Below are 25687 nucleotides of genomic sequence, written 5' to 3'. Positions count from 1 at the left end.
TATTTAAAAACATTATTAAAACAGTAAATTAAAGCCAACGTTCCGCTATATTTGATGTTATCAATGTTTAGTAGCACCGCTGCGGCCAATATGACATGTACAAGTGCTGAAGTTATCGGCGCGGTGTCGCGCCGTGGGAGCCTTTGATATGCATGCGGAGCAAGCCCCCCTCAATCCCCCGCAATCGAATTCTTCCACTTTGGAGGCAGGATTCAGAATTTTTCGCCTTCGCCGTCACCATATGCACGCGAGGCCACTCCGCAACTCAGTCATTGCGTCTTCGTGTCGCAGAGTCGCCATGTAAACTCCCCTTTAGTATAATGTCCGGGACTCTCTTGGGAAGCGGTGTGCGTGAAAGCAGGCGTTAAATTCCCGGGTCACAGCACAATTGCTGATGACGTAAATACCATGGCGGGTCGAACGTCACTTCCTCTTTCTTCGCAGTAAGATGAAAAGGGGTAACCAAACATCACAATTATCAACACAGCAAGTTTGAAAAAGCTAAATTAAACTGAAAACATGATGAAATTAAATTGCTATGGGGTCGTAGAGCCAAGGAAGAGAGTCCATCATCCATCTTTAGAAATGCGTGGTTTATTTTGCTGCCGATGTTAGGGTCCGCTACTGCGGAAACAAGGTTGTACTTCAAAGCACAAAACAACAGAGGGACGCGTTCAAGGGTTTATTAAATACAAACAAAAAGACACGCGATCGCGGAAAAGGGGAAAAACATACTGGGTCCATAACAGTAGGTCGACGGGGATCAATAAGTAAGCGGTAGGCAGAGAGTCAATAAGACAACAAAAAAAATACAGTACATTCAAATACCAGCACAACGTAGTGGCTTTCAAAACAAGGGCTGCAGAGGTGTCGAAAGGCGCCCAGCAAGTAATATCTTGACACCCTTCAATTGGATCGCCTGGGCTTAAATACAGTCTTGATGAGATTGAACTGGTTGTAGTTACGACGTCGGAAACGCTCACTCTGGAACAAAACACGATTTGACCAACATTGTGACAGCCAATGCCGACCAAAAATGACGTAATTTCCGGGATTCAAGCCAGAAGCACAGAGAGCACCAGTGGGCAAGTCTGTGAAAGTGTCCAACCCATGTCATTCTCGGGACATCTCTACATGCGTGAAAGCAATGACACAGGTAAATCCCACATGACCTTACAAGGGAATTTCCCTGCATATACTGTGTGAAAAGGGCTCAATTGTAGTATTGGTGTTGCCTGCATGTATTTTGCGATGGGCAATGAAAAAATATATATGAATAATTTTAGTTAAAATTAAGTGGAAGATCCATTTTGAGGGAAAAAATGTTCAATATCTAAGCATTATGAAATAATATATATATATATATGGTCGAAAACACTCAGGTGACTTGAAGTTCCGCTCTGAGCCCCCAATTTGGCCAAATTTCAAAATTGTCCGATATGCACATGTAATACATCATTGGATAGCTTAAAATCTAAATTTTCTGAGGAAAGAACAATTTTGAACAGGAGGTCTATTTTTTTTTTTAATGTTTTTTTAAACAGCAAAACCCTATCTGGAGGTGAGACCACACGAGAGCAGAATTACAGACGCCATGATTTTACCGAGATATTGTCGCGTACTTACCTCGTTTCGTTCCAAAAACTTCACGTAGCATGTATCACTGAGTATGAAGACACAGCTGTGAATGGCTAACGCTGGATTTTTGGGGGGATTTTATGGGTGAAACATGGTACTATAACAAGTGTCGTGATGCAGAAATCGCAGACATCAAGGAGTGGTCGAGATTTTTATTTTCATATATTTACCCTTTTAAACGTTATTTTTCAAATTTTCTTTGTTTGGATCGATTATTTATCATCTAGCATATCGGAGAAAGTGTGACGGTAACAAAAAAAATACATTTAAGCGATAGTTATGAGGTAGATATCTGACTTTTTTACAGACGCCATTTTTTTCATTGTGACATAATTTGTTTAGAAGTTTAAAATATGCGAGTGAATATTTTTTTAAGCCGTTTATTTATTTATTTATTTATTTTCAATAAAATATGAGACATCAATTAATGATTCTAAGCTAAACACGACAGACATTTTGAATAATAAATATCATTAATTACCTTCGTTTTATGGCTGGGTTGAAACAAAAGTGGTTGTGCGACGTCTGTAAACGAGGGTTTTCAGGGTAAAACGGACAAATTAAAAATAGTTAGGGGGCTTAATGCGCCAAGAATCTGCTATGGCAGCATATAGACTTACTGTTCTATCAAATACAACAACACTGTAATATTCTCCAACCTGTTCTCCTTCCCTTTAAAACAGCTGACTTTAAAATGAGGAAGTATAGAAGACAGTGATGTTACTTCACTCTTGTTCCCTCTGGCAAGCTCAGGGTGTTTACCCAACACCCTCAGGTGCAGTGACTGAGACGTCGCTAGGCAACCTCATCATCCCCTGTTGCTGCTCTGCCTCAAGCACTCAAGTGGGAGCTTATGTGGACTTAAGTCTGAAAGAGCAGCGGTGTTGATGAGTGGAAGGGGGATTACCATGAAAAATATTAGATTGGTTGGAGGCAAAATGGGTGAGGTCTCACCCGTTTCACCACTACCAGACAAACTTGCGGAAGGGTATCAAAGCCCTTAATCAGGCTGATCTTTCTCTCAGCATTACAAGTTCAGAAATGCAATTTTGAGCAACGGCTAAACTTGCAGGAAATTCAATCCATTTTCCATTGGTGCAAATGCATGCCGCAACAAATGTAAGTACTATAGTATCTTTGGTATCTGTACTTATATATTGCAATCAGTGTTGTTAATATCGGCGTTAGAATATAACGGCATTACTAACGGCGTTATTTTTTTCAGTAATGAGTAATCTAATTAATTACTTTTCCGCGCAGTTACCGTTACTGAGGTGGGAAAGGCGTGCGTTACTATGCGTTACTAGGTTGGTTGAATAAAAAAAGTCTGAGACAGACGGACTCACGGAGACGAGAGAGCAGAGCAGGAGTGGGGAAGACTGGTGCTAGGTGGCTCCAATAATACCTGACTGTAGCCATAGCCTACAAACTACGCCCACATGATACGGTAGATATCAAATATTATAGACCCCAATCACCAACGTCACACAATCACGTGATCGCTGTATTGTGCCGCCATATTGTCCGTCATTGTGTGTCGTATTGTCACTGATCGTAGTTTGAAAAGGTGGATTCACTTGCAAATTATGGAAGCTCCGGTGCTTTCAGACGCTGTAAACTCATCGGATGAGTTGCATAAAAGCCGTTATTTGGAAAAGCTTCAGTCGATCCAGTTGCCAGATCCATATTTGATGCCCAAACCGATGTTTCCTCCCGTCCAGTCCCGTCCCGTGCGTCAGAGAGCGTCCTGAGACCACAAAATTTCCAATCATACTCCAGTTTATGTCACGATGAGGAGTCGGGTACCCAAAATCGGCACCGGCCCGAATATAAACCGACATTTGGTCAGCTGAGCGTCAACGTTGTCACGATTGTAAAATGAAATTTGATCGACAACGGGTCGGTGTGTGCTGAAAAATAGCTGCCCCGCGAGAAATGTTCCCCCTGCCGGGAGCGCTTATTTATAACGCTTTATTGATGTGAAAACATCAAATGTTTTCATGGACGCATTACAGTAATGGATTTATGACTGTAAGATCAGTTTTAAATAATTAAATCACACAAAATACTAGTAATGTAATTTAGTAACAAATCGTGGACTGGGCCACATAACCATCTTTGAACAGAAATGTATTAGTCTACAGGTTTTCACGACTATATCCCAATGACAATCACACAGGTATGACATTTATTACTTCAAGCAGTGTAAAATAATACATATTCACGGTACAAGAAAGTCGATTCCGTGTGTGCGCTCCCGTCAGGGGGGACATTTCACGCAGGGCGGCTATTTTTCGGCACAACACCTGTTGTTGCGGTCACCTTCTTGCTGCGCGAATGTGGCGACGAGCTTCGTAGTCTCAGTCTGACGATGTCTGTGATCGTGTTGGCATCATATTGATGTTTTCACCGCTGTCGACACAAACGCATCATGGACCGAGATAAACAAACCGTGCTGCTTTCAAGATTTGCCCTTTTAACAATGGGCACACAGAAAATACTAAAATAACCGTTTATCTTCTCTGTTACTGCAACCAACCGCCACACATCCCTTCACCAATGATAACGATTGTCAGGAAGGTTTTTGGGTTCGTTTACTAGGCGGTGATTCCTTAGACAAGCAGAAAAACATGCAGTAATAGGAGGAATGTACGTAGCTGTAATATGTAAACACGATGAGCTGACAGACAATATGGCGCCACCAGTCAGGGCCAGTCAGGCGTCACGTGATTGGGGTCTATAGACCCTACTCACATGACGTCACAACCACGCCCCCGCGCCATATTGTCCGTCAACTCGTCACGGTTGATGCATTACCGCTACGTAAATTCCTCCTATTATGGCGTGTTTTTCTGATCGTTAACATTAATCATCAAAATGGTGAAGGCGTGTGTGGCGGTCGGTTGCAATAACAGAAAAGATAGATGGAGAGACTTGAAGTTCTACTGGATTCCGAGAGACCCGGAGAGGAGAGCGAGATGGGCTGCTGCAATTCGACGAGAAAACTGGGCTCCAAACGATTACCACAGATTATGTAGTAGTCATTTTATATCTGGTAAGATGCATTTAATATATATTTAGAGGGTTTTGGGCTGACAACCACAATTAAGATCATTGCTAGGCTAATCGCCGACAACATAGACTCAGACGTTGTGAAAATATATAATTATAAGGGGATAATAAGACAGTTGTCATAAAATTAATTTACAATTTCACTATTGAGGTCAAAAGCCAAAAAATAAATTCAACTAGGGACAATCTGGAGTAGTGCTATCGCACTTCATATTTATTACATATTAAATATGTATGTAGTGAGAGTGCTATCGCTAAACCATATAAACATTAAAAGCCCTAGCTCCATTGACAAATGACATGAAATACATTAGACTTGACAGTGCATGTTAGCAAGAACAAAAGATTTTGAATTGAAAATTTCGTAACTCACCTTCCCGAGCACAAGATAGATTCCTGCCGAATTTTCGTGGACGAGGACCTGTTTCACCCAACCAGCAACGAAGTATTTATAAGCCTCCAAGCTCTTATAGTTTTTCAAACTTTCGTGAGAATAGGCTGATTTTGTGTGGACAAGATAGTTGTAAATATCAGGGTAGCAGATGTCAGGCAGAGACGGCGAAGACAGTGGGTCGAAAAACATCGATTTAGGCATCAAATATGGATTTGGCGAATGGATAAACTGAAGCTTTTCCACATAACGCCTTTTATGCAACGTATACAATGAGTTTACAGCGTCAGATAACACCGGGGCTTCCATGAATTGCTCTATAAATTGCACGACTAATTGAAACCATTGAGAATAGGGCTAAAAAATGACGGACAATATGGCGGCCGGATACAGCGACACGTCATTTTGTGACGTAGGTGAGTAGGGTCTATAGAACTAGATGCAAATGACAGACACGGCTGCATTGGCAACATGTTTTAAGGACGACATGCGTTAGTAAACAGCCGCCATCTTAAAGCAGTAGACCTCTCAGGAAGCAAATGAGTTAAACATTGCCTTTTTTACGTTCAGTACGTATGTTACATTATACGACAGAAAAAAAAAAGATATTTATTGATGGATGGGCCATGATTTAAAACCTCGTAGATCACTACATCACCAAAACATAGAAATCAAGCAAATCAGTGCAGGGCAGTGGCTCCGCCCAAGGGATACAATTTTTGACGGGGGTAACTACATTGGCACGACACCAGGCAGGCGTACCATATTCAATGGATGACGATCTTGCCGAAAAGTAGAGATGTCCTGAGCAGCCTGATTTAGAATCCCCCGCAAGAATGATAGTAAACAAAAAAACGCTCATTTTCAACTTATTAATATAAATATTCTTGTAAGCTAATTTTATCACTGACACTACGTTTCAGGGTCATCAACATGTTGTGCCCTCCCTGCCCCAAAAGTCAAACTCCGCCTATGTATTTGTTGGCAATAGCATACAATTCTAAACTATTGGGGAAAAAGGGGTTGGATACCGAAACCCAGTATCAAGTTTGTACCGGTTCCAAAGCAAACACTGGTAGCCGGACTGTTAAAAAAAAAAAATGTTGCCTCATTTGGGTGCTTGTTTTTGTTTTTAACCCAACAGCTTGTTCTGTAAACATCAGTCGCACTATTCACAACCAACAGATTCAGGCAGCACAGTAGATACATTGCATATATTTATAGTGTTTTGTAATTATTTATTAAAACCAAGTTATTTGTATTTATAATGTTGAAACATTTAGTCTAAATTGTATCTGATAAAACCCAAACATTGGGCAACCCGAATTAGAGGTGACCCATTGTGACTGCATTGTGATTGTGAAGAAGCATGGAAATGTAATTTTTTTATTATTGGCCTTTGTGGGAAACATGAATATAAACAAATATAAAACCTTGCGTGCAGTTTATATAACCAAATAACACTTTAAAGTAGACCCTTTATCTTGTATGCATATGAACAGTTGCAGTGTGCTCTGCTCATTTAGGATCAGTAAGAAACAATGCACCTATACAGTAGTATAGTGTTTTCCATTCATTATAATGTTAGCTAGTTAAGCTAATTAAAGCTTTTAAACGTTTGAAATCCGCGGTCCAACTACTAACTACTAATTTCAAGTGTGCAAGGTATTTAACAAGTCATGGTCATAGGGAAACGCTTTCGTGTCACTATACAATGCTGCCCCCTAGTGTGGCATAAGAAATCAAATGCACCACAAAGAATAAGGTTACTGCAAAAATGTTAATTTATTAAAAATGTTCATTTGTGGAAACATTTTATTATATGGATAAATTCTATAAAACATGTAAAAGATGAAACATTTACAAATATACACCCCACCCCCCAACCATAGATACTAAAAGGGCTTCGAGCAAAAAAATATATTTAGATAGAATTAACTGCAGTAGCTATGAGAATGAGTAGAACAGCGCTGGGGAACTTTAAAAACAAATCAATTGCCTTCAACTTGAGTTATATAAATCAAGAAAATTGTTATTCGAACAGAAGCACACTTCACACACACACACACACACACAAATCTACACACCATGAGTTAAAAAAAAATAACGTATACATTTAAGGTACAATGCATCAAATAAATTAAACAATTATTTAATTTGGTAAATAAATATGAATCAAAATCTAGTCTAAAAAGGAGCTAGATATTTACGATTTACAGCAGAGTATGCTATGGCTTATAGTTAAGAAGGCAATTCAGTAGGACACACAGTGTGACTGTAAATTTGTTAATTCACTTAAAAACAAGTAAGTTTATGATTTAATATAAATGTGTGGAGTTAAAACGAAAATGGTTGTTTTCAGTGCTTTAAATTGTAATCCATTTACCAACAAGGAACAAAAAAAAAACTAAACAAAACGAGTGAGTGCATCATAGCATAATTTGAAATCAATAAAATTATTAACATTCATTGATAAATCTGATTTTTCAGAGCGAAGGTGCAGAGAGTCCATTGCTGTTCAGGAAGTAAATAAGCCTTTAAAGGGGAGGTAGAAAGGTGATTTAATATATCTTTACAGTATATACTTAACTGTTGCAGGTCCTTTATCTGCCAAAGTGAAGAACCCCAGTTTCAAATAGTCTGCTCGGGAGCCTTGTATGCCCTCGGTGTGCTGGGAGGGATCGGTCTCTCCGCACACTCCATTCTGGCTCCTCTCTTTGTTGATATCAAGTCTATTTGAGAAAGCCTTTGTAGAGAAAATTGGAGCTACTGGTAAATCTCTCGTTCTCCAAACAGAAGAGCAAATCCCTGAGATTGACACGTGTGATGCGCTGCCGTGTGGGCCTGCAGCCCGTTGAACCAACACCCCCTGAAATAATGGAGCCCGATCCCTGCAGAGCAAGAGAATTGAACAGAGGTGGGAAGGTTAGCCGCAAATTGTACTTAAAAGTACAGTCACTTTGGAATAATATGATGCAAGTAAAAAGTAGTCCTACAAATAATTACTTGACTAAATCTAATCTTCTTTTCCTTTTCAGCTTTTCCAATCAGGGGTCGCCACAGCCTCTAACCCAGTCTTCTGAATCCTCTTCACTCACAACAGCTATCTTCATGTCCTCCCTTCACCACATCCATAATCCTCCTCTTTGGTCTTCCTCTAGCATCCTGCCTAGCAGTTAGAGGCTCAGCATCCTTCTACCATCCCAGCCTGGCCTCTCTTACTTGACCTCCAAATCCGCCAACATGTGCTGTCCTTCTGACGGACTCATTCTTGATTCTATCCATTCTATTCACTCCCAAAGAGAACCTCAGCAGCTTACTTGACTAAGAATAATTCAGTTAAAAATTACTTATGAAATGTGAAAATATAAAATGGCAACTCAAATTATTACTCTAACTGGCAAATAATACAGATAATCATGAAATAGCAAATTGATGCAAATTCTCTTGAAAAGTGGCAAACTGCATTCAAATTGATCACACAATTTACATCATACTTGCATGAGTCACTGAAAATGTTCAAATTTGACAATCGTGACGATTGGGGGAAAAAAAACTTACTCGCCTCTGATCTTTTTGGCAGTCATTTTAAAACTGCAAATGTTTATTTGGTAAATATAAAAATTTTAATTTTTTGATCTAGGAAATCCTAGCATTTCGATCATTTCTTATTACCATCTCTTATTATTCTCTTATTATTACTTATTATTTCTTATTGCGAATCCTGCTCGTTGCACGCCTAGTCAGGGGCGCGTACAAACAAGGACTTGAGCTAAAAACTAATGTAAAACTAACGAGAAGTGTCAATGTTCACGGCAGGGTTAGGTAAACGAACAATTTAACAATCCAATAAAACCAAGAGTGATGGCACAAAAATCTTATTCATAGTAATTGAAACCTTAAAGCATGCCAATTAACCCCTTCAGACCTGCATTTTTTTCTGCTGGGCAAAAATAAAACCTGCTGATTTTTACTCAAATACAAGAAAGTGCAATTTTTGGGTTGGGGATATTTCATGCTTTTACTAGTTATTTTTTATGTTAAAGTTACATTGTTTTTTTTAATGAGAAATGAGCACGTACATTGCGTTTTGTCTCAGCCATTTTCCAAGCGCCAAAAATAACAAAGAGGGAGTGCTATAGGGCTGCAGCTATCGAATATTTTAGTAATCGAGTAATCGGATAAAACGTTTTTTAGGTAAAGAGCAATTATAAATACACATGAGAAAAAAAGACATTTCATTTAATATTGAACCATTTTCAGTCAGTCAATGTCTTTATTTTCAATGTACATTGTTGAAAACAGCCAACAACTGCCTCTCAGATGTGACTAGAAAAAAAAAAAAGACCAATTCACTGCTTTCACTCCAAAAACTTTTAGATCTTATAAAATATATATATTTCTTACCTAAAAATGCCATTACGCTTGATAACACACATCACTTAAAAGTTTTCCCACGTGTTTCAATTGAATTTCCATTTGTGTCAAGCCATTTTTAAGCTCTAGTTAAGTTTTAAGTTAGTCTAAACTGTAAGTCCTGATAGTAAATGTATTGTAACATATCAGGTTATAATATGGCGGGGATATTTGCATGCGTTCCTGAATGCACCGCGTGACGTGCGGGGGTGAGGGAGGTGCGGGAGAGCGATAGACGTGCCTTCCTGTTGTTGTTGTCGTTTCACAAGTTCCCAAAAACAGAAATAATTGCAACCTAACGAAGCGGGTGACTCTTTGTCAACGTTACAGTATGATACCTGCTGTATTGGAGCACATTAGGGGCCAGTGCTACTTGGTGTTTTATCCATCAATGACTACTGAGCTAAAATTGACAGTTAGCATTATCATATTTTCATTTTACACCCTCATCACTCTACAGCGCTATGTTTCACAGATTAAATAAAGCCTGTATGTAGGACACATTAGCCACGCATAGACAGTGGTCTTAATAGAAACCTAGCCCTCCGCAGGGCTAACGTTACGTATGTGAGCGAGTGACAGTAACGTTTATCTAAGTTATTAGCGCTGAGAAGTGTACTGCTTTAAGATGGCGGCTGTTTACTAACACCGGTGACTCTGTCATTTCAACATACATGTGATATCTATGAGACGCATCAGATTCTAACTGCTACCACCGCATCTTGCGGGTTAGTTATGAGCAATGACGGCGTAGTTTGTAGCGGCTGTCGGCTGCAAAAAAGTTTTTTTTTTTTACATCTTTTTATTGCTTCTTCCTCTACGCATGTGACATCAGCGCGTTGTCCCGCATTAAAAGTAACCCGGGCAAAACTTGATGCTTAGAGCAGGAAAAATTAAACGATTCCTCGAAGGGAATAAAATTACTCGGATCAGTTTTTAAACTCAAGTTACTTGAGTTGCTTGAGCATTCGTTTCAGCTCTAGAGTGCTAAACCTCATGATTTGATTTCGATGGGTAAAGTTCCATCCAATCATCTCCCAGAAGTGGCAATAGCAACTAAATTCAGTGTATTTATTGATTTAGAGACGCGAACGCGTCATGTACTTCAGCAGCATGCTCAAGGGGTTAAGAAACAATTATGGAATTTTGATTAAAAAATTATGGCCTTTAAATGGCATCCTCCAGCACGAAAGCATTCTTGAAATCTGCTGTTGATAAAATGTGAATTTTTGCGTATTGGCAAACATGAGCAAGTGGCAGCACTGCGAGACAGTGACCTTGAACAAGTAAACAAGCTGCCATTTTATCAACCATGCAGAATTCAGGATGAAATTCAGTATCCCAGCTAGGCATGTGCCGATTACCTGTTTCAAGGCATACCGTGTTATGAAAACGTCAAGGTTTCAAAACCACAAACATTTTCTGTCATAGCGTCCCTGAGGTATTATCCATTTTTTATGTCCTGAAAATGCATGGAGAGATCCCTCACTTGCAGCTGTAAAGCTCAACCCTCTCCTACTGGTTGTTGCTCACTGTCAGTGAGTCAGCTGTGCTACACGATGGCTGGAGGAGGTAAAACTCCTGAACTTTTTCCCCCATCGAAGAAAACAAAATCGCTGGTATTGGAATACTTTGGCTACAGAAAACCTACAGACAGCCGCGGCTTAGAGAAGAAGGGGCCTTCCAACATGTTTTAAAACATGTTTGCAGAGGGTGGCTGCCTAGGAGGCAATGCCTCCAATATGATTTCGCATTTATACAAAATTAAAAGTTAGTAAACACTGTCATCAATGCTTCCCACCAGCTAAGAGCGTTAACTCCAGCGTGTCTAGTGTGTCTAGCGGTGGTAAATCACGTGTTTTTTTTTCCTCTCTGGCAACTGTCTGTGTTGAGAAAGAGAGTGTGTGTGTGTGTATAATGTAAACATGATACGAGGCATACACACGTGCTTTTTATGGGAAAAATAATTGAATTATTTTTGTTCTGATTGCAATAATGTTGAGCTGAGGCTGTGGGCTTAGGCTCACCTAAAGGACAGGATTTATTTTTATTTAGAAATATATAATTTTTCAAAAAAATTTTTTAACATTATTCTTATGTTCCAATTTGCTCATATGTTTTGAAAATTAAAAATCTTGTTCAATGGATTTTTTTCCCCTTTTTTTTTAAACCCAGATATCTCAAAGTAACACATTTTAGAGCTGTAATTGCAATACCGTGATATTTTGGCTAAAGGTTATCGTACCGTCAGTATATCATACCAGCACATGCCTAATCCCAGCTCAGATGAGGAATCTGTCAAGAATGCATTCGTACAGGATGAAGGACGCCATTTAAAGAACATTTTTAAAAAATTAAAATTCCATCATTGTTTCTTAAATGGTATGTTTTAAAGTTTCAATTACTTCAAATATTTATTTTCCAATCACTCTTGGATTGATACAAAGTTCTCGTTTTTTGGGTCACACTGTATTTAAAAAAAGAAAAAAAAAACTTTTTTTTTTTTTTAATTCCCTTTTCATTTGTTTTTTTCCACATTTTGTTCGCTCTATAATCTTTGATGACCTTTTATCAGGGTTTCAAGATAACCTGCATTGAGTATGCTCAGAATGTCCTTTTTCAAGTTAATTCTAGTTGCTCTGCAAACAGCTGGATTCTCATTAATATGCGACTTAACCACAATCCGACATATGCATATTTATTATTTAAGATCTCAGTGATCAAGGATATATAACATAATGACCTTGCGTATTCATTTGTTACAGGGTCTTGGTAGGGTTACTCCCATTGGGAAGCAGAATTAATCAAGCGTTCGCCTTCCGCACAGAGGCACGCAGGGGGAGGAAATAAAAGCGAGGAAGAGATTTTGTTGAAGCCCTCACATTCAATTGACTGTAAATTCACTTGACTGGCTGAAACTGAATCTCTTGCTTACATTTTGCATCAGTGCTTAGGTATTTAAACGGGATGCAGTGAAGATTTATCGGCCAAAACATAATTTAAGTTGTGTTTTGATAATCATGGTAATGTGGCTAAAGTCAAAATACTGCAGATTTTACCTCTGTTACAGCTGTGGAAGAAGGCGCTTCAGGAATCTTCCTCTTTTTTCTAGGGCCAATGGCGGCAAGGGCAGTCAAATTGGCTTCCCTCTGTCTCATCTGTGCCAGCTCCTGCTGCTGCATCTGAAAGAAAAGAACACCATCCCCGACATAAACTGCACTGCATTTAAAGGAATTTTTAAAACTTAAAACTCCCTCTCACCTCCTTAGCTTTCTGTTTCAGACGTAGCTGCTCGGGGTCCTCTTGACGAGCTCGAGACTGCGGTGACAAAAAGGAGAAACATCAATACAAAAAACTTTATGTTAATAATGTGATTCGATGACAACGTGTGTTGCTACCCCTCAGCTAACTACATGAACCTTTTAATAATATACCTTAGCTGCTTTTAAGAGAATCTCTCTCTCTTGTTCCTCCTTCCGCTGTTTCTCTAACTGATCCAGCTGCTCAAAGAACTTGAGCTGAGAACGAACATCACTGCTCTGTTCATAGTTTTCTTCCTCCTGTTAGTAGACAAGCGCAGGGTTGCAGGTTGAGTGAAATAACTTTCAAAAAAATAAAAATTGAGATGCACAGAGAGCCTTGCATTCTAAATGTAGTTTTCATCTAATAATACTGTTCAGTACCATAAAAATCTCTGAAACAATTTATCAGTAATGCTATCTGCATATTCAGGAAGCGGACGTACCATTTTTATGCCTCCCCTCCCAAAAAAAAAAAAAACTTTAAGTATCTTTCCACAACATATTGTTACAATAAACTATGGGGAACCATGGACCCATTGTTGAAGTGCTAACGCTGTAAACAAACCTTGAAATTGCCATTTTTCTGCTGGGCCACTAGGGAAACTCTTTCCAGTAGATCACGTAGTCGCTGCTGAGTAGCATGTGAGACTAAATTTATTACCTCTGGACCGAGGTCTGTCACTCCAAGTCTGCGGGCTGAAATAGAAAAAGTGATGCATGTTATATCTTGAACAGCATGAAGAGCTACTTGTACAGTATGTTAGACCAGCTGGGGACAAAAATCGATACAGCCAGCAACTGACAGTATATTTTTATTGAACCAAAATTTTAATGGTGCCATTGTTAGCAGTCAGTGGCATTGAATAGGTTTAGGAAGAAGCAGTTTGTCCGGGCTGCTGTGCCAATAACAATATAAAGAGAGGAAATTGAATAGGACATGTATTTCTCCTGGGGATTTGCCACTATATAGTAAAATGTCAAACTATAATGACAACAATATTTAAACAGGTACACATAAGAGCATTTGGTGATAAGAGCTTTAATTTCTTACCAATCTCCAGCATTCTCCTCTGTAACATGACGTAGGAAAGAAAAGCCTCATCCTTACAGGAATGTGTCACTGCTCCTACAAGTCCTGATCCAGTTGCAAGGATGTTGGCACTTTCCTCAGATAGGTTAACTCCAGCCATGGAGGCTACATCATTGATGTCATCGTCATCTCTACGAAAAAAAGGTTGCAGCACTATCACTATCATACACAATAACACCATTCTACTTTGTCTTCTTTACAAGGGCGTAGGTTTGCATAGGGATGGTAGGGACATAACACTACCAACTTTTCAATATGCTCAAATTGTCCCCACCAACTTTTAAGCAACCTAATGTGCATTATACAGGCAAGAAAATGGGTCAGGGGATAAAAAAGTGAGAAGGGTGTGGAAGAAATATGTTCTGGTACACTGTAAAACTAGGGCTGTCCCAAACGACTAATTTTCTCCCGATTAGTCAGCCGACTATTTTTATGATTAGTCGACTAATCTAATAATTTTTTTTCCTTGTTTTTTTTTTTTTTTAATTATTAATTTAGAGATGAATTTTTGATTACGCTTATTCATTCACAAAAACGTTTTGGAACACTTAAATTCTTTAAGTACAAATAAACATGTAAATAACAACAATAAATCACAAATAAACAATGAGGTCAAATGCAGATAGCATTGACTAGTGCAAAAGAATGGAATGTAAACAGATTCAGAACACTGACTTAGCCTTTCCAGCACGTATCAAAACAATTTTTTTTTTTTTTTTTAAATCTAGCATTAATATTATGGTATACTACAATATAGTATTATAATCATTGCCAATCAGATTTTTCATAAAGGGTGTCATTTTAAAGCTATTCTTAGCGTAGAATCTGAATTTTAAAGTATGTGAGATTAACTCCAAAAATCGTTTTTTTATATGATGAACATGCTAAACCGCTAACAGTAAGCTTTACACTCCGCAAAAAAAGCTCTTTTCGTCATTGCATGCGGTGTCAGTAATCAATAATTTTTCAATTTTTTTCGTTTGCAAATGCTGTTAACCATCAATTTTCATGTTTTAACTTTCACCTTTTAACTGCAAGTTTGCATTTTGGAGAAGACTGACAGTGTTTTATAGCAAGCTAAAGTAGGTCATCTTTTTTTCCCCATTAGTCTCAATGTAGCTATGCTAACGTTTACAGTGTTTAATATAGATGGGTTTTCTTATTTTGTATGTCTGAACTTTAATTCTACGGCGTGTTGATGACCAATAAACTTTTGTGAAAGGAACTGGAGTCTCATATGCCATCAATACGCACGTGTACATGCACGCACAAATGTATGCACGCACGCACGCGACGATAAAATGCAGCCGTGAAAATTACCGCCCTCGTTTTTATTTATCATGCAATAAATGGACTCATTGCTGAATAGCGAAAGGCTTAGAAACTTCAATACAACATGTCGTTAGTTAGTTAGTTAGTTAGTTAGTTAGTTAGTTAGTTAGTTAGTTAGTTAGTTAGTTAGTTAGTTAGTTAGTTAGTTAGTTAGTTAGTTAGTTAGTTAGTTAGTTAGTTAGTTAGTTAGTTAGTTAGTTAGTTAGTTAGTTAGATTTACAATCTGCCAGCTTGTAATGGTCTCCTGTCGCCTTCCAAAATTACAACTGGGTGACAGCGCTTTAGGTGTTCATTCACGGCCGACGTGCAGCCAAGCTTGGCATTGAAGAGACAGGACACAACAGTACACCCTCCTTTGTTTTGTTAAAATAAGTCAATGTTTTGGCCACTCTGGTGCACTTTTTTGGCTTTGTGCCGCATTCCCCTCTTGCATACAAAGCGTCAGACATTACAAAAAATCTCCCTAACCCCCCCCCACCCCCCACCTAAAAATTTTCTCCTCTGATCTACACAATTTACCCAGGTCACCCCTTTTAATTTTCATGCCTGATTATAAAAGTAGTTCACTTATATAGGTAATTTCCCCATATGTTGCAAAGATAGAATTGACCCTACCATCATTTAGTGAATTATTTTTATTATGTTCATACTTATATTTACCCCTTTTCACTTGAATACGCCGGTCCATTTATTTCCCCCCCTTCAAACGCACGTTTGATTGGCCGATGACTTGACCCACCCAAGACACACACACACGCACACTCACACAGGGATATTAGTTTTTTGGGGCCAGCAGCAGCCACTGTAAGTAATTTAAAAAGACCGCCATGTTTTGGAGGTGGGAAACACATCACTAATTTTGCTACTGAAAGTCCGACCTGCATCCGAGTTAGCATAACATTAAGCTGCTAACCAACTTCTAACCAGCAAAACTAGAGTAGAAGGCTGCTTAGAGAGAAGTGTATTTCTGTTTTGTCTGTGTGTGTCTCTTAACTTTAATTCAACTGTGAGAAATGTAGTGAACTCTGCTGGAAACTTTAGAACGAGAAAAACTTGGGCAAGAAGCTGCTTAGAGAGAGAGAAAGGTGCTGCATAACTTCATATGTTGCTCACACAACACAACATAATCAATGCCGCGAGCTACCCACACTAGCGTTGCGATCAACTGGTCGATCATGATCGACGTAATGAGCACCTCTTATTTAGCATATCAATTAATTAGGTTAATGTTTGTGAGAAATGTAGCCGTGACCCCCATCCCCCAATCTTTTTGGTCCTATTAATGTTCCATCCCTAGCGAAAAGTGTACATGCAGGTTATGCTGTTATATCGTCCCTACCAATGTTGAGACCAAACCTATACCCTTGCTTCCTTACCACAATTTCTTAACGTAGAAACATGTTAGAATAATCTTTTAATGAAATTAAGTTTAGCAAATAAATATTTCTTTTGTTTTTCTTCAGAAACTTCAACATGAAGTCCAGGGCAACCAGAGCCTTAGTACAATTATGCATACAGTACTGTAAATTATAAGTCCGATAAAACTGCTTCGTAATCTTACTTGAAAGTACCAGCTGCTTCTTTCAGCCTATTATTTTGCATTGTAGTCACAACTGCAGCTGAGCTTTGTCTAGAAATGGTAGTCGCCACCGACTTCGCAGGAACTGTCAGAGATTGGGAAACCGTGGACAGTGTAAATGAAAATACCACCATTAAGTCAGCAAAAGGTACTGAAGTGATATGCTCACATGGTTGCAGCTCTTTAAGATGGACCTGCGGCTGTCCCAAAACGATGCGACCAGGGACCTGATTCCTGATATTCACCATAGGGGACATGGCTAAGGGTACCTGAGGTCTCAGCATTGCTCTCTGCTGCGGAGGCGTGAGAAAGTTAAGTCTATTAAGTCACTGGATGTGTGCTTTAATTGTAGAGACAACAAGTCAACATCAAACATGGGTATTAGTGGAAAATATTTACAATTGACGGCGTCTGTCCAGGTTTGCTAACATTTGGCTGAAGCTGGGGTCTGTTGAGTTGAGCGGCAAGGCGAGGTGCAGGGCTACTAAGGACAACTGTAGTAGGACTTGGTGAGGTGGACAAGACAGAGCCAGGGGCTGGCTGGGAAAGCTGACTCTGCTGAATGAAGGCTGCCGAGTCTGGTGTAAGTTGCCTCAAGGCGGGAAGATTTTTCTGAAGACAAATTTGCCAACATAACCATAATTTGGTCATGAAAAGAGATAGGAAAATATGAGGACTTTACCTCGAGGAAAGGCACTAAATATGGTTGGGGTGAAGAGTTAAGCTCTTTATATAGTCTGCTGGTGAATTCTTCAGCCTCCAGTTTACTCTCCTGATAAAACAAATATTAGTACATACAGTATATGCAGAGGTCACTAACACCTTCTTTGTTCTGTTTTTGTCTCTCACCAATAAGTCTTTCACCAGCTGTTTCACACTGGCAGCCTCACTTAATCGCTTGCCAGTACAGGTCAGCTTGATCAGTGTCGACAAGAAGTTCCTGCATTTGTTCACATTCTCCATTGTCTCCTTATAGGTGAGAAAGATGCATTTAGATTCTGTTTCACTTTACATGCACCAGTGTAGAACAGACAATGTGATATCATCTGAGGGATACATTTCCAAGGTTTTTCAACACATAAATATTTCATCCGAGTGACATGACTCACTTTACTCATAGTAACTGTGGTCCCAGCTGTTTGGCTTCTCTGGGCCATTCCCTGTATGGCCGTCCCCACTGAACTCTAAGAATAGGGAGAGAGTGCTGATTATATCATCATCATCAGGTTTAAACAAATGTTAACAATAAAAAGCCTTGAAAATGGAGACCTTCAAAATGTTAAGTGATTACAAATTATTAGTCGCTAAAGTGACACCATAGATTCAGTTTTGCTGGGTATATGGTTGGTTTGTAATATGATTAGGATCAAGTTTGTCAACTTTTTTTTTTACAATATGGGCAGTGATATGTTTACATTAAGTGGAAAATTACTAGCATCATCAATAGATTACAAAATTAAATGTGTTAAATAAACATATTAAAACATTCAGACTCGAGTACATGAAGGACAGGTGGTCTATGAAGAGTAGTAGTGGAAGGCAACGATGTTGGAGTTGGACAGCCCTGTCGGATAATGGTGCTCGGAGATGCTTGTCTGCTGATGATAGTGTTTAGAGGAACCTAGTAAAAAGCCAAAATAACACATTTATGAAGTCCAGTTTGCCTAAGTCAATATGCACACATCCCTATTCATGTGAATGTTCACATCTAATAAGATCTCATTCAAGTTCTACCTAAATCCGGTCTTGACACAGATTATTGACACAATTTAAAGACGTACCATTTTGACATTAGAAGAGCAAAATTCTAGACACAAACACAATAATACCGTATTGGCCCGTATATAAGAAAGTGTTTTTTGCATTGAAATAATACTGATAAAGAGGGGGTCGTCTTATATTCGCGGTCTAGACATTATACCCATTCACGCTAGATGGCGCCAGATATCATTGAAGTGATGTTCTGTCATGACAGATCTCTGCTACTCTCCCCATTTACGATGCTAGATGGCGCCAGATATCATTGAAGTGGTGTTCTGTCATGACAGATCTCAGCAACTCTCAAGTTTAACCAGTTTGCATTATTGCAATGTTTTTCCTTATTCAGATTTGTTTCAAGACCACAGTTACAGTTAGACTTCACTTTGATGGTTAATGCAGTTTTGCAATTTTGTTGTTTTATCACAATAGATCGGTTTATTTACATTTCGAAAAACCAGAAGCCATTCATTTACGAATGTGATTGCACTTTAGTTTACGTATTTAAATGTTCATATATTAAGATTTGAATGAGGCAAAATAACATGATTTTTCTCTCAAATATATTGTCATAATCATTTGTTTCAGATATGCTGTAACTATTTTCTGTACAAAAATTAAGTTGGTGTTCAAAAAGTCTTTTTTTTTTACAAACTTGAGTCCTGAAAAAGAGGGGGTTGTCTAATAATCAGGGCCGTCTTATATTCAGGCCAATATGGTAATAAGATTCTTCACTGCAGTGACCATACCAATCAAGGAAGTTTTTTTCTTGACAAACAGTTCTTATATTCTATCGTATATTGGTTCACATTCAATCATGCACATCTATCAAGAAACTAATTCTTTACAGAAATGCTCTCAAGACAAATCAAGATGAAGCCTCTGGGCTCACAACTTTTAACTTGACTAGAAATTACATACTTGAACTATGTCGGTTGGGATGTGTGCAGACACAAAACATGAAAAAGAAATTTAAGCATGTGAAACCACCTGGCCTGGAGGCATGTTAGGCGTAGCAGTTCGGGGTGCCATGCCACCTAAAGCCTGCGCCTGCATCTGGGCCAGTGCCTGCTGATGAATCATCAGGAGCTGTCCAGCCTCACTGCGTACAAGCACCATTCCTGGAGAAAGTATATGCGCTTCTATTTTCAACAGATAGTTACAGGTGTTACATTACATTCATGCTATAAGTTAAATAATGCGTTTCTGATAACAGTGGGGGAAAGTAACAAAGTCAAAATACTTTTGTGCTGAAAATTTGATTTTTTTTTTTTTACAGTTTGCAATGTTAGCAAAGCTATGGGAAAACCTAGTTTTGATGGCACCAGCAGCTTTTATTTTTAGTAGAAACGCCATGAAATTTAACGAAAAAGGGACTTTGTTGTGTTCAAAAGTCCACCGCTAATTTTGGCAACTGCCAAGTTGTCAAAGCCGTGTATTTTATTTCGTTTAACTAATGAGTAAAAGTACTTTTTGGCAATTGGCTGGAAACCAGTTAACCCTATATTGCAAAACGTATCACATTTGATACACCTAAAATTTCATGATTTTGAGACTAATTCAGAATTTTGACATTTCTTTTTTTTTTTTTTAAAAATGATGGCTGCAAGTCAACACATGCATCTGCAGGTTTTATGAAAAAAACAAACAGGATTTAGCAAGGGTTATAGATATCTGAGTGCTTATTACATATATTCATTTTGACTTTTCTTTTTACAAATTTGAAAACAAGGTTTCATAAGGACCTTATTTTTCAAATTTTGGGATTCTCTGATAATTGCTTCATATTGCTGGCATTAAAGGATTAAGGATGTACCCGTACTCCTGCCGATAGTTAGCTGGGATTAGCTCCAGCACCCTTATGAGCATAAGCGGTATGGAAAATGAGTGAAAAAAAAATAATGGTTTTTTTTTTTTTTTTTTTTTTAACACAAGTGAAGAAGTTAAATCAATACTTAATTTTGACACAGGCCACATCTTAAAGGTGTTAATGGATTGAAAGTCTTCCAGTTCTTAAAAGATAAACATTATGAGTTAATATAATTTGATATTGAAACCCCTCTTGATGTTTTCAGTTTTATACAATTTCTAAAATTAGTTTAACTAGGAGGTCGCCATTGTTGTTGACGTCGCAGAGCGGTGATGTCACATGGTTACGCTACCGTGCTTCCACAGTATGACTCTGGTGACATAAACATGTCATCTGTTCAACACTTTCAATTTTAACTCGAGAGGAACATTAATAAGCGTGACTGAACTATTGATATTTCACAAAATGAGCAGCAAAACCAAAATGATCAGGAAAGATGGGATGAGACCAGACGAGAGTAGGAAAAAAATACGGTGTTTTGCCAAAATTTGCTACGCCGGCGAAACGTCTACAAGAGGCGAATTTGACACCTAAAGTACTACCACGCGCTTTCAGCTTATTTTGTTTAGATACATACAGACAGAACATACTAAAGATGCCTTAAGAAAATACTTAAACGTAGTAATATCAAATAAGGGTGGTTTAAATATGCTCCGAGACTAATGTGGTCAACAGATTAGTGCTGCAACGATTAATCGATTAACTCGAGTAATCGATTAGAAAAAAATATTCAAATTAAATTTTGCCGCTTGGAGTATTCGTTTAATTAAAGTGGCGTTGTAATGGTTAATGCTTGTAAGTGTTTGCATGTAGTTTTATTGATTAGGGTGGATACACTGCCCTCTGGTCTGCCTCTTTTCACATGGCTGAATCCAACTGTTCCCTGTTAAGACCAACTTAAGCTAAGTTTTTGTTTGAGCTATTGTTTTTTAATGCATCCATAATTTTGTTTATAGGTATATTTAGCAGTTTTTTGAGGGAATATGTGTCTGAACCATTTTATAGCATCTAAGCTAGCAGACTTTTTCTATGTAAGTTAGCCAATTCTTCTTTTGTTGTACATAGATTCTCATTTAAAAAAAAAAAAAGATTCATACTGTTTGAGGCTCAGCTCAGGTATTTTAATTTTTCATGTTCCTTATCCGATTACTTGATTATTCGAACTAGTCTATCGATTAATCGACTACTAAAATACTCGATAGCTGCAGCCCTACAACAGATCAACAATCTGCTTTAAAGCTACCACAAGAAAACATAATGCTCCAAAGTATGAGGGGGAAACACATGCAAAAAGTATTTTGAGGCAATGAAAAGGTAATAAAACATACAAAAACACAAATAGTAAGTACCGTAATTTTCCGACTATAAGGCGCACCAGACTATAAGCCGCCACCCACCAAATTTGACACAAGAACAACATTTTTTCATAGAGAAGTCCCACTTGACTATAAGCCGCAGCTGTCCTCACTGTATTATGGGATATTTACACCAAAAGATATTAAAAGGTACACTTTATTTGACAGCGGCATCATAAGACTGTCATAAGATCAAATGAACCACCATGATCATTACTTCAAGAAGCTTCATTTGGCCATCGCTGCTCCCTTGGAGGAGACAGTCAACCTCTGCTACCACCTGCTGTCACCTAACCCTTGTTCAACATGCCTCATAGCATGCATTGCAGCACTACAGATGTAAATAACAATCAAAATTCATAATTGATGCTAATTATTTCTTCAGTTACTGTTCTAGTTGTTTCATTAATTGCTAGTTATTGTATGAGACAATCATAATTGAGACAAGATACTGTCATGAACATTAATGAATGATTATAAAAGATGTCATTTAGTGTGATCCATAATTTTCAGTCTGTCATAATCATTCAGTAATGCCCATGATAATTTCACATCATAATTATGATGGTTTTATGACAGTCTTATGACGCCACTGTCAAATAAAGTGTGACCTATTAACCCAAATAAATCAACAAATAAGCTGCATGGGACTATAAGCCACAGAATTCAAAATGAGGGAAAAAAGTAGCTGCTTATCGTCCGAAAATTACGGAACTCGCCGCTTTTAACTGACGCGCACATGTGTTGGACGTCTCGCCGGGTAGAAGGAATTGGAGAAACCCGGTAGTGTTCGTCTAGTGACAGTGACGATCTACGTCATCACCTCGAGCCTCCATTGCGTGCATAAAACATGACGCCCTCCGTAGGTCAAAACATGTACTAAATATTATAGATTTTTTAATCAATGGCAATATTTTATATGTTTCTAATAACATTTTAGTAAAAGAGAACAATTGTGGCTTATTAGAGCCTATAAGTCTTTAAGTCTGAGGGTCCCTTTAATAAGGGTTTTCCACAGAAGGCCATTATGACAGTAATAAAACATAAATAAAAGTATGTTAATATTACTATTAAATATTCACCCCAAAAATAACAATTTTACTTGGTTTTGAAACCAGAATCCAGTAAAACCATGCTGTTCAACCATTCAGTTTGTTTTAAAAGGCAGATTGGAAGCAAAACAATGCATGCATAATCTTAACCTTTTTAAAAATGGCAATCTGAGATATTGATATTTTAGCAAGAAACATGAAGACAGTGCACGATTTGCTTTCGTGATGGTCTAGTTTTGGCCCAGGGGCCTTTAGTTTAACACCTGAATGGTGCAAGTAATGTATCCAGTAAATTGAGTTATTTGTCTGTTTAATGGGGGATTTATAATATACTGCATAATAGTGGAATATGCAAGGCACACTCACCAGGGGGAAGCTGGATGTTATGCAAACTGGGCTGCCCGGTAGATGTAAGAGGGAGCCTAGGTGACAACATCTGTTGCGTCAGTGTTTGGACCCCACCTGGACCGGCAGCACGTGGGGCACTTGCAGCGTCAGACGTGACAGGCTGCTGCGCTGGAACTTGAAGGTTAGTGGCGGTTGGCTCCACCTTAACCGTGGGCGCAACCGTCCGAATCCCATCATTATTCCCGTTCAAAGTTGGACCTAACTGCACGGTTTGCATAGGAGGTCTGACGAGGGTCACGGTAGCTCCTGATGTCGGGGTCACAGTCGGACCTGAGGTGATGACACCTAGCGAGTTGGGGAGGGGCGTTTGGATGACAGAGTTTGACGAGGGAGGCACGATGGCAGTGCTCGACCCCTTGGACAACACGCTACTACTGACAGATGTCACGGGACAGCTGTTGTTACAACCCGCCACTGTCGTTCCCACGGGAGGCACAGCACTTCCTGAACTGTGACAGTTCATAGTTGGTCATTGAATGTCTGCGCAGAGTATAAGCCCACTTCCTCTTGACGAGTGAAGATGATAAATCACACAAACACTGATAATGACTGTTTTGTCAGCCTCGTGTCCCGTGGCAAAGTCCGCCGACTAACCATAGGGACGTTGTTATGTTGACACTCCATGCACTTCCAACTTGTTCGGATCAGAAACAATGAAGAAAGTGATGGAGCTAGGCTTTGGCGCATCTATTCATCTCTCCTGCCAGCGTGTTCCTTCCTACACACGGAGAGCAACACATTATTAGTAGGTACAGCATACCTGACTAGTCGTGCCTAGCTATCTTCTTGACCCAAGTCCTAAGTGGACGTTCGCGCGCTACGGTCTTGCCCAGAAGCAAGCAATTTTTAATGATCAAATATCACGTGCCTTATCCAGTGGTTATTGTGAGACAAGAACAATAATGGTGAGTCTACGGAGCGTTCAGCGTGACAAACTACGGCTTTCTTCACCTCTGTGTGTAATTTAACTTCATCCAGCAAACCAGGGCCAGGCGCCATCTTTACTCTCCCGCGAGCTAGCGAGAAGTGAAGGAAGCTACTGTTGTACTTACCAGTTGACGTGCGCATGCGCTGAACAACTCGGCGTCTTGTTGGAGGCACTTAGCTGAGCTGTGATTGGCTGTTCCGCGGCCTATAAGGCGGTCCTAATGGCTTCAACTGTCATTCCAGAGGATTCGTTTCTAGCAGTAAACACAGCGGCGGTTTCCGAGTGTTTTCGTCAAATACCGAATCCCAGACGGCTTGTTTGCACGGCTGCTTTAGCCCCTAAGTGAGAAATGCCGGTTGAGACTTTTAGTGAGTTATCAGTATGTTTCACAAAAAGAGAAACCGTCCTTTTTTGAGATTTAGACACGGTCGAGACGCGGTGCAAGATGGCTACGCTGCTGTGGCCAGAAAAGTGAAGTTGCTGTAGTGAAGAGGCGGAGTGGGCGTCACACCCGCTCTCAGAGGAAACACGCAGCCTCTAGTGGGACAGTGTGCGTTGCATACTACAAACAAATTATATTTGAATAAATTATTCTTCGTAGGGTGTTCATTTTGAAAACATGGTTGTCTGTTTAGAAAATAACGTAATAAAGTGTGAAGCACACCTTTGGACACCTTATGTTTGTAGTTACGTCACTCACTTATGAGGTAATTACTGATAGTGCAAGGAAAACCAGTGTCATAACCACAAAATCACAAATAATGTACTTTGTCTATAAATTGACCTGTTCTGTCCAGAATTAAATTCATAATAACAATGTTCATTGTTTTATCGTGTATAAATTTATTGGTAGCTAACAGGTACCAAAACTACTAGGAACTACTTTTTCGGGGGATTTAAAAAAAAAAAAAAAAAAACGCAGGCAGCAATATTAACATTTGGTATTGAATTTATACTTGTATATTTTAATTGTTGATGAATAAGTAATAATTCTTTAATAAAAAATAAATAAATAACATTAAAATAAATTAGAACAGAAACATACTCTGGTTGTGGCCCCCATACCCTAAATACAATACAATCAGAACAGCAATAACACTAGTTTTCTGTTTTGTTTTTGTTTTTTTGTAATTTTTAACTCATTGTTGAAAGCTTTCAATGGTGTACGGCAAGCAACACGTCCCTTTTGCTCATTAATATTCATGACGTTAGCAATTGTGGCTGGGCGGGTCAACGTCCCGCTTTTCCCTAATAGACCCCACTCACCAACGTCACACAATGACGTGTAGCTGTATCCGGCCACCATATTGTCCGTCATTGTTTATCCGTATTCTCAATGGTTTCAATTTGTCGTGCAATTTATAGTGCAATTCATGGAAGCCCCGGTGCTTTCAGACGCTGCAAACCCATTGGATGCGTTGCATAAAAGGCGTTATGTGGAAAAGCTTCAGTCTATCCATTCGCCAGATCCATATGTGATGCCTAAATCGATAATT

General features: G+C 38.9%; 1 protein-coding gene across 3 annotated transcripts; it reads right to left on the bottom strand.

The window, feature by feature from the left end:
* Nucleotides 1–6884: 6884 nt before the first annotated feature.
* Nucleotides 6885–24648, bottom strand: taf4a (TAF4A RNA polymerase II, TATA box binding protein (TBP)-associated factor). 3 transcript variants are annotated; one of them, XM_057847079.1, is made up of 16 exons: nucleotides 24316–24648; nucleotides 23222–23981; nucleotides 19569–19699; nucleotides 18322–18441; nucleotides 17930–18004; nucleotides 17670–17789; nucleotides 17503–17592; nucleotides 17220–17432; nucleotides 16990–17113; nucleotides 16803–16905; nucleotides 13871–14040; nucleotides 13385–13515; nucleotides 12952–13077; nucleotides 12779–12835; nucleotides 12577–12699; nucleotides 6885–7992 (listed from the first exon to the last, which is right to left on the bottom strand). In XM_057847079.1, the coding sequence occupies exons 2-16, from the start codon at nucleotides 23724–23726 to the stop codon at nucleotides 7834–7836; spliced, it is 2247 nt and encodes a 748-aa protein (XP_057703062.1). In that variant the 5' UTR covers nucleotides 23727–23981; nucleotides 24316–24648; the 3' UTR covers nucleotides 6885–7833. The 3 variants fall into 3 exon arrangements, with proteins under 3 accessions (XP_057703062.1, XP_057703061.1, XP_057703063.1); XM_057847078.1 differs by lacking the exon at nucleotides 24316–24648 and adding an exon at nucleotides 24215–24308; XM_057847080.1 differs by lacking the exon at nucleotides 24316–24648 and adding an exon at nucleotides 24128–24274 and having other exon boundaries at nucleotides 23222–23977.
* Between the last annotated feature and the right edge of the window lie 1039 nt (nucleotides 24649–25687).

This window comes from Corythoichthys intestinalis, chromosome 9 (genome assembly GCF_030265065.1).
Source record: "Corythoichthys intestinalis isolate RoL2023-P3 chromosome 9, ASM3026506v1, whole genome shotgun sequence".
NCBI classification, from domain to species: domain Eukaryota; kingdom Metazoa; phylum Chordata; class Actinopteri; order Syngnathiformes; family Syngnathidae; genus Corythoichthys; species Corythoichthys intestinalis.
Note: the sequence above shows the minus strand (reverse complement) of the source record. Positions and strands in the feature narration are given on the sequence as shown.

What these genes read in the sequence shown, in the direction of transcription:
- taf4a (XM_057847079.1), bottom strand. Translation starts at nt 23,726, where the DNA reads ATGAACTGTCACAGTTCAGGAAGTGCTGTGCCTCCCGTGGGAACGACA. An exon ending in ATAGACCACCTGTCCTTCAT is followed by an intron (nt 18,005 to 18,321) that starts GTACTCGAGTCT and finishes CCCTATTCTTAG; the next exon opens with AGTTCAGTGGGGACGGCCAT. An exon ending in TCTTAAAGAGCTGCAACCAT is followed by an intron (nt 16,906 to 16,989) that starts GTGAGCATATCA and finishes AATCTCTGACAG; the next exon opens with TTCCTGCGAAGTCGGTGGCG.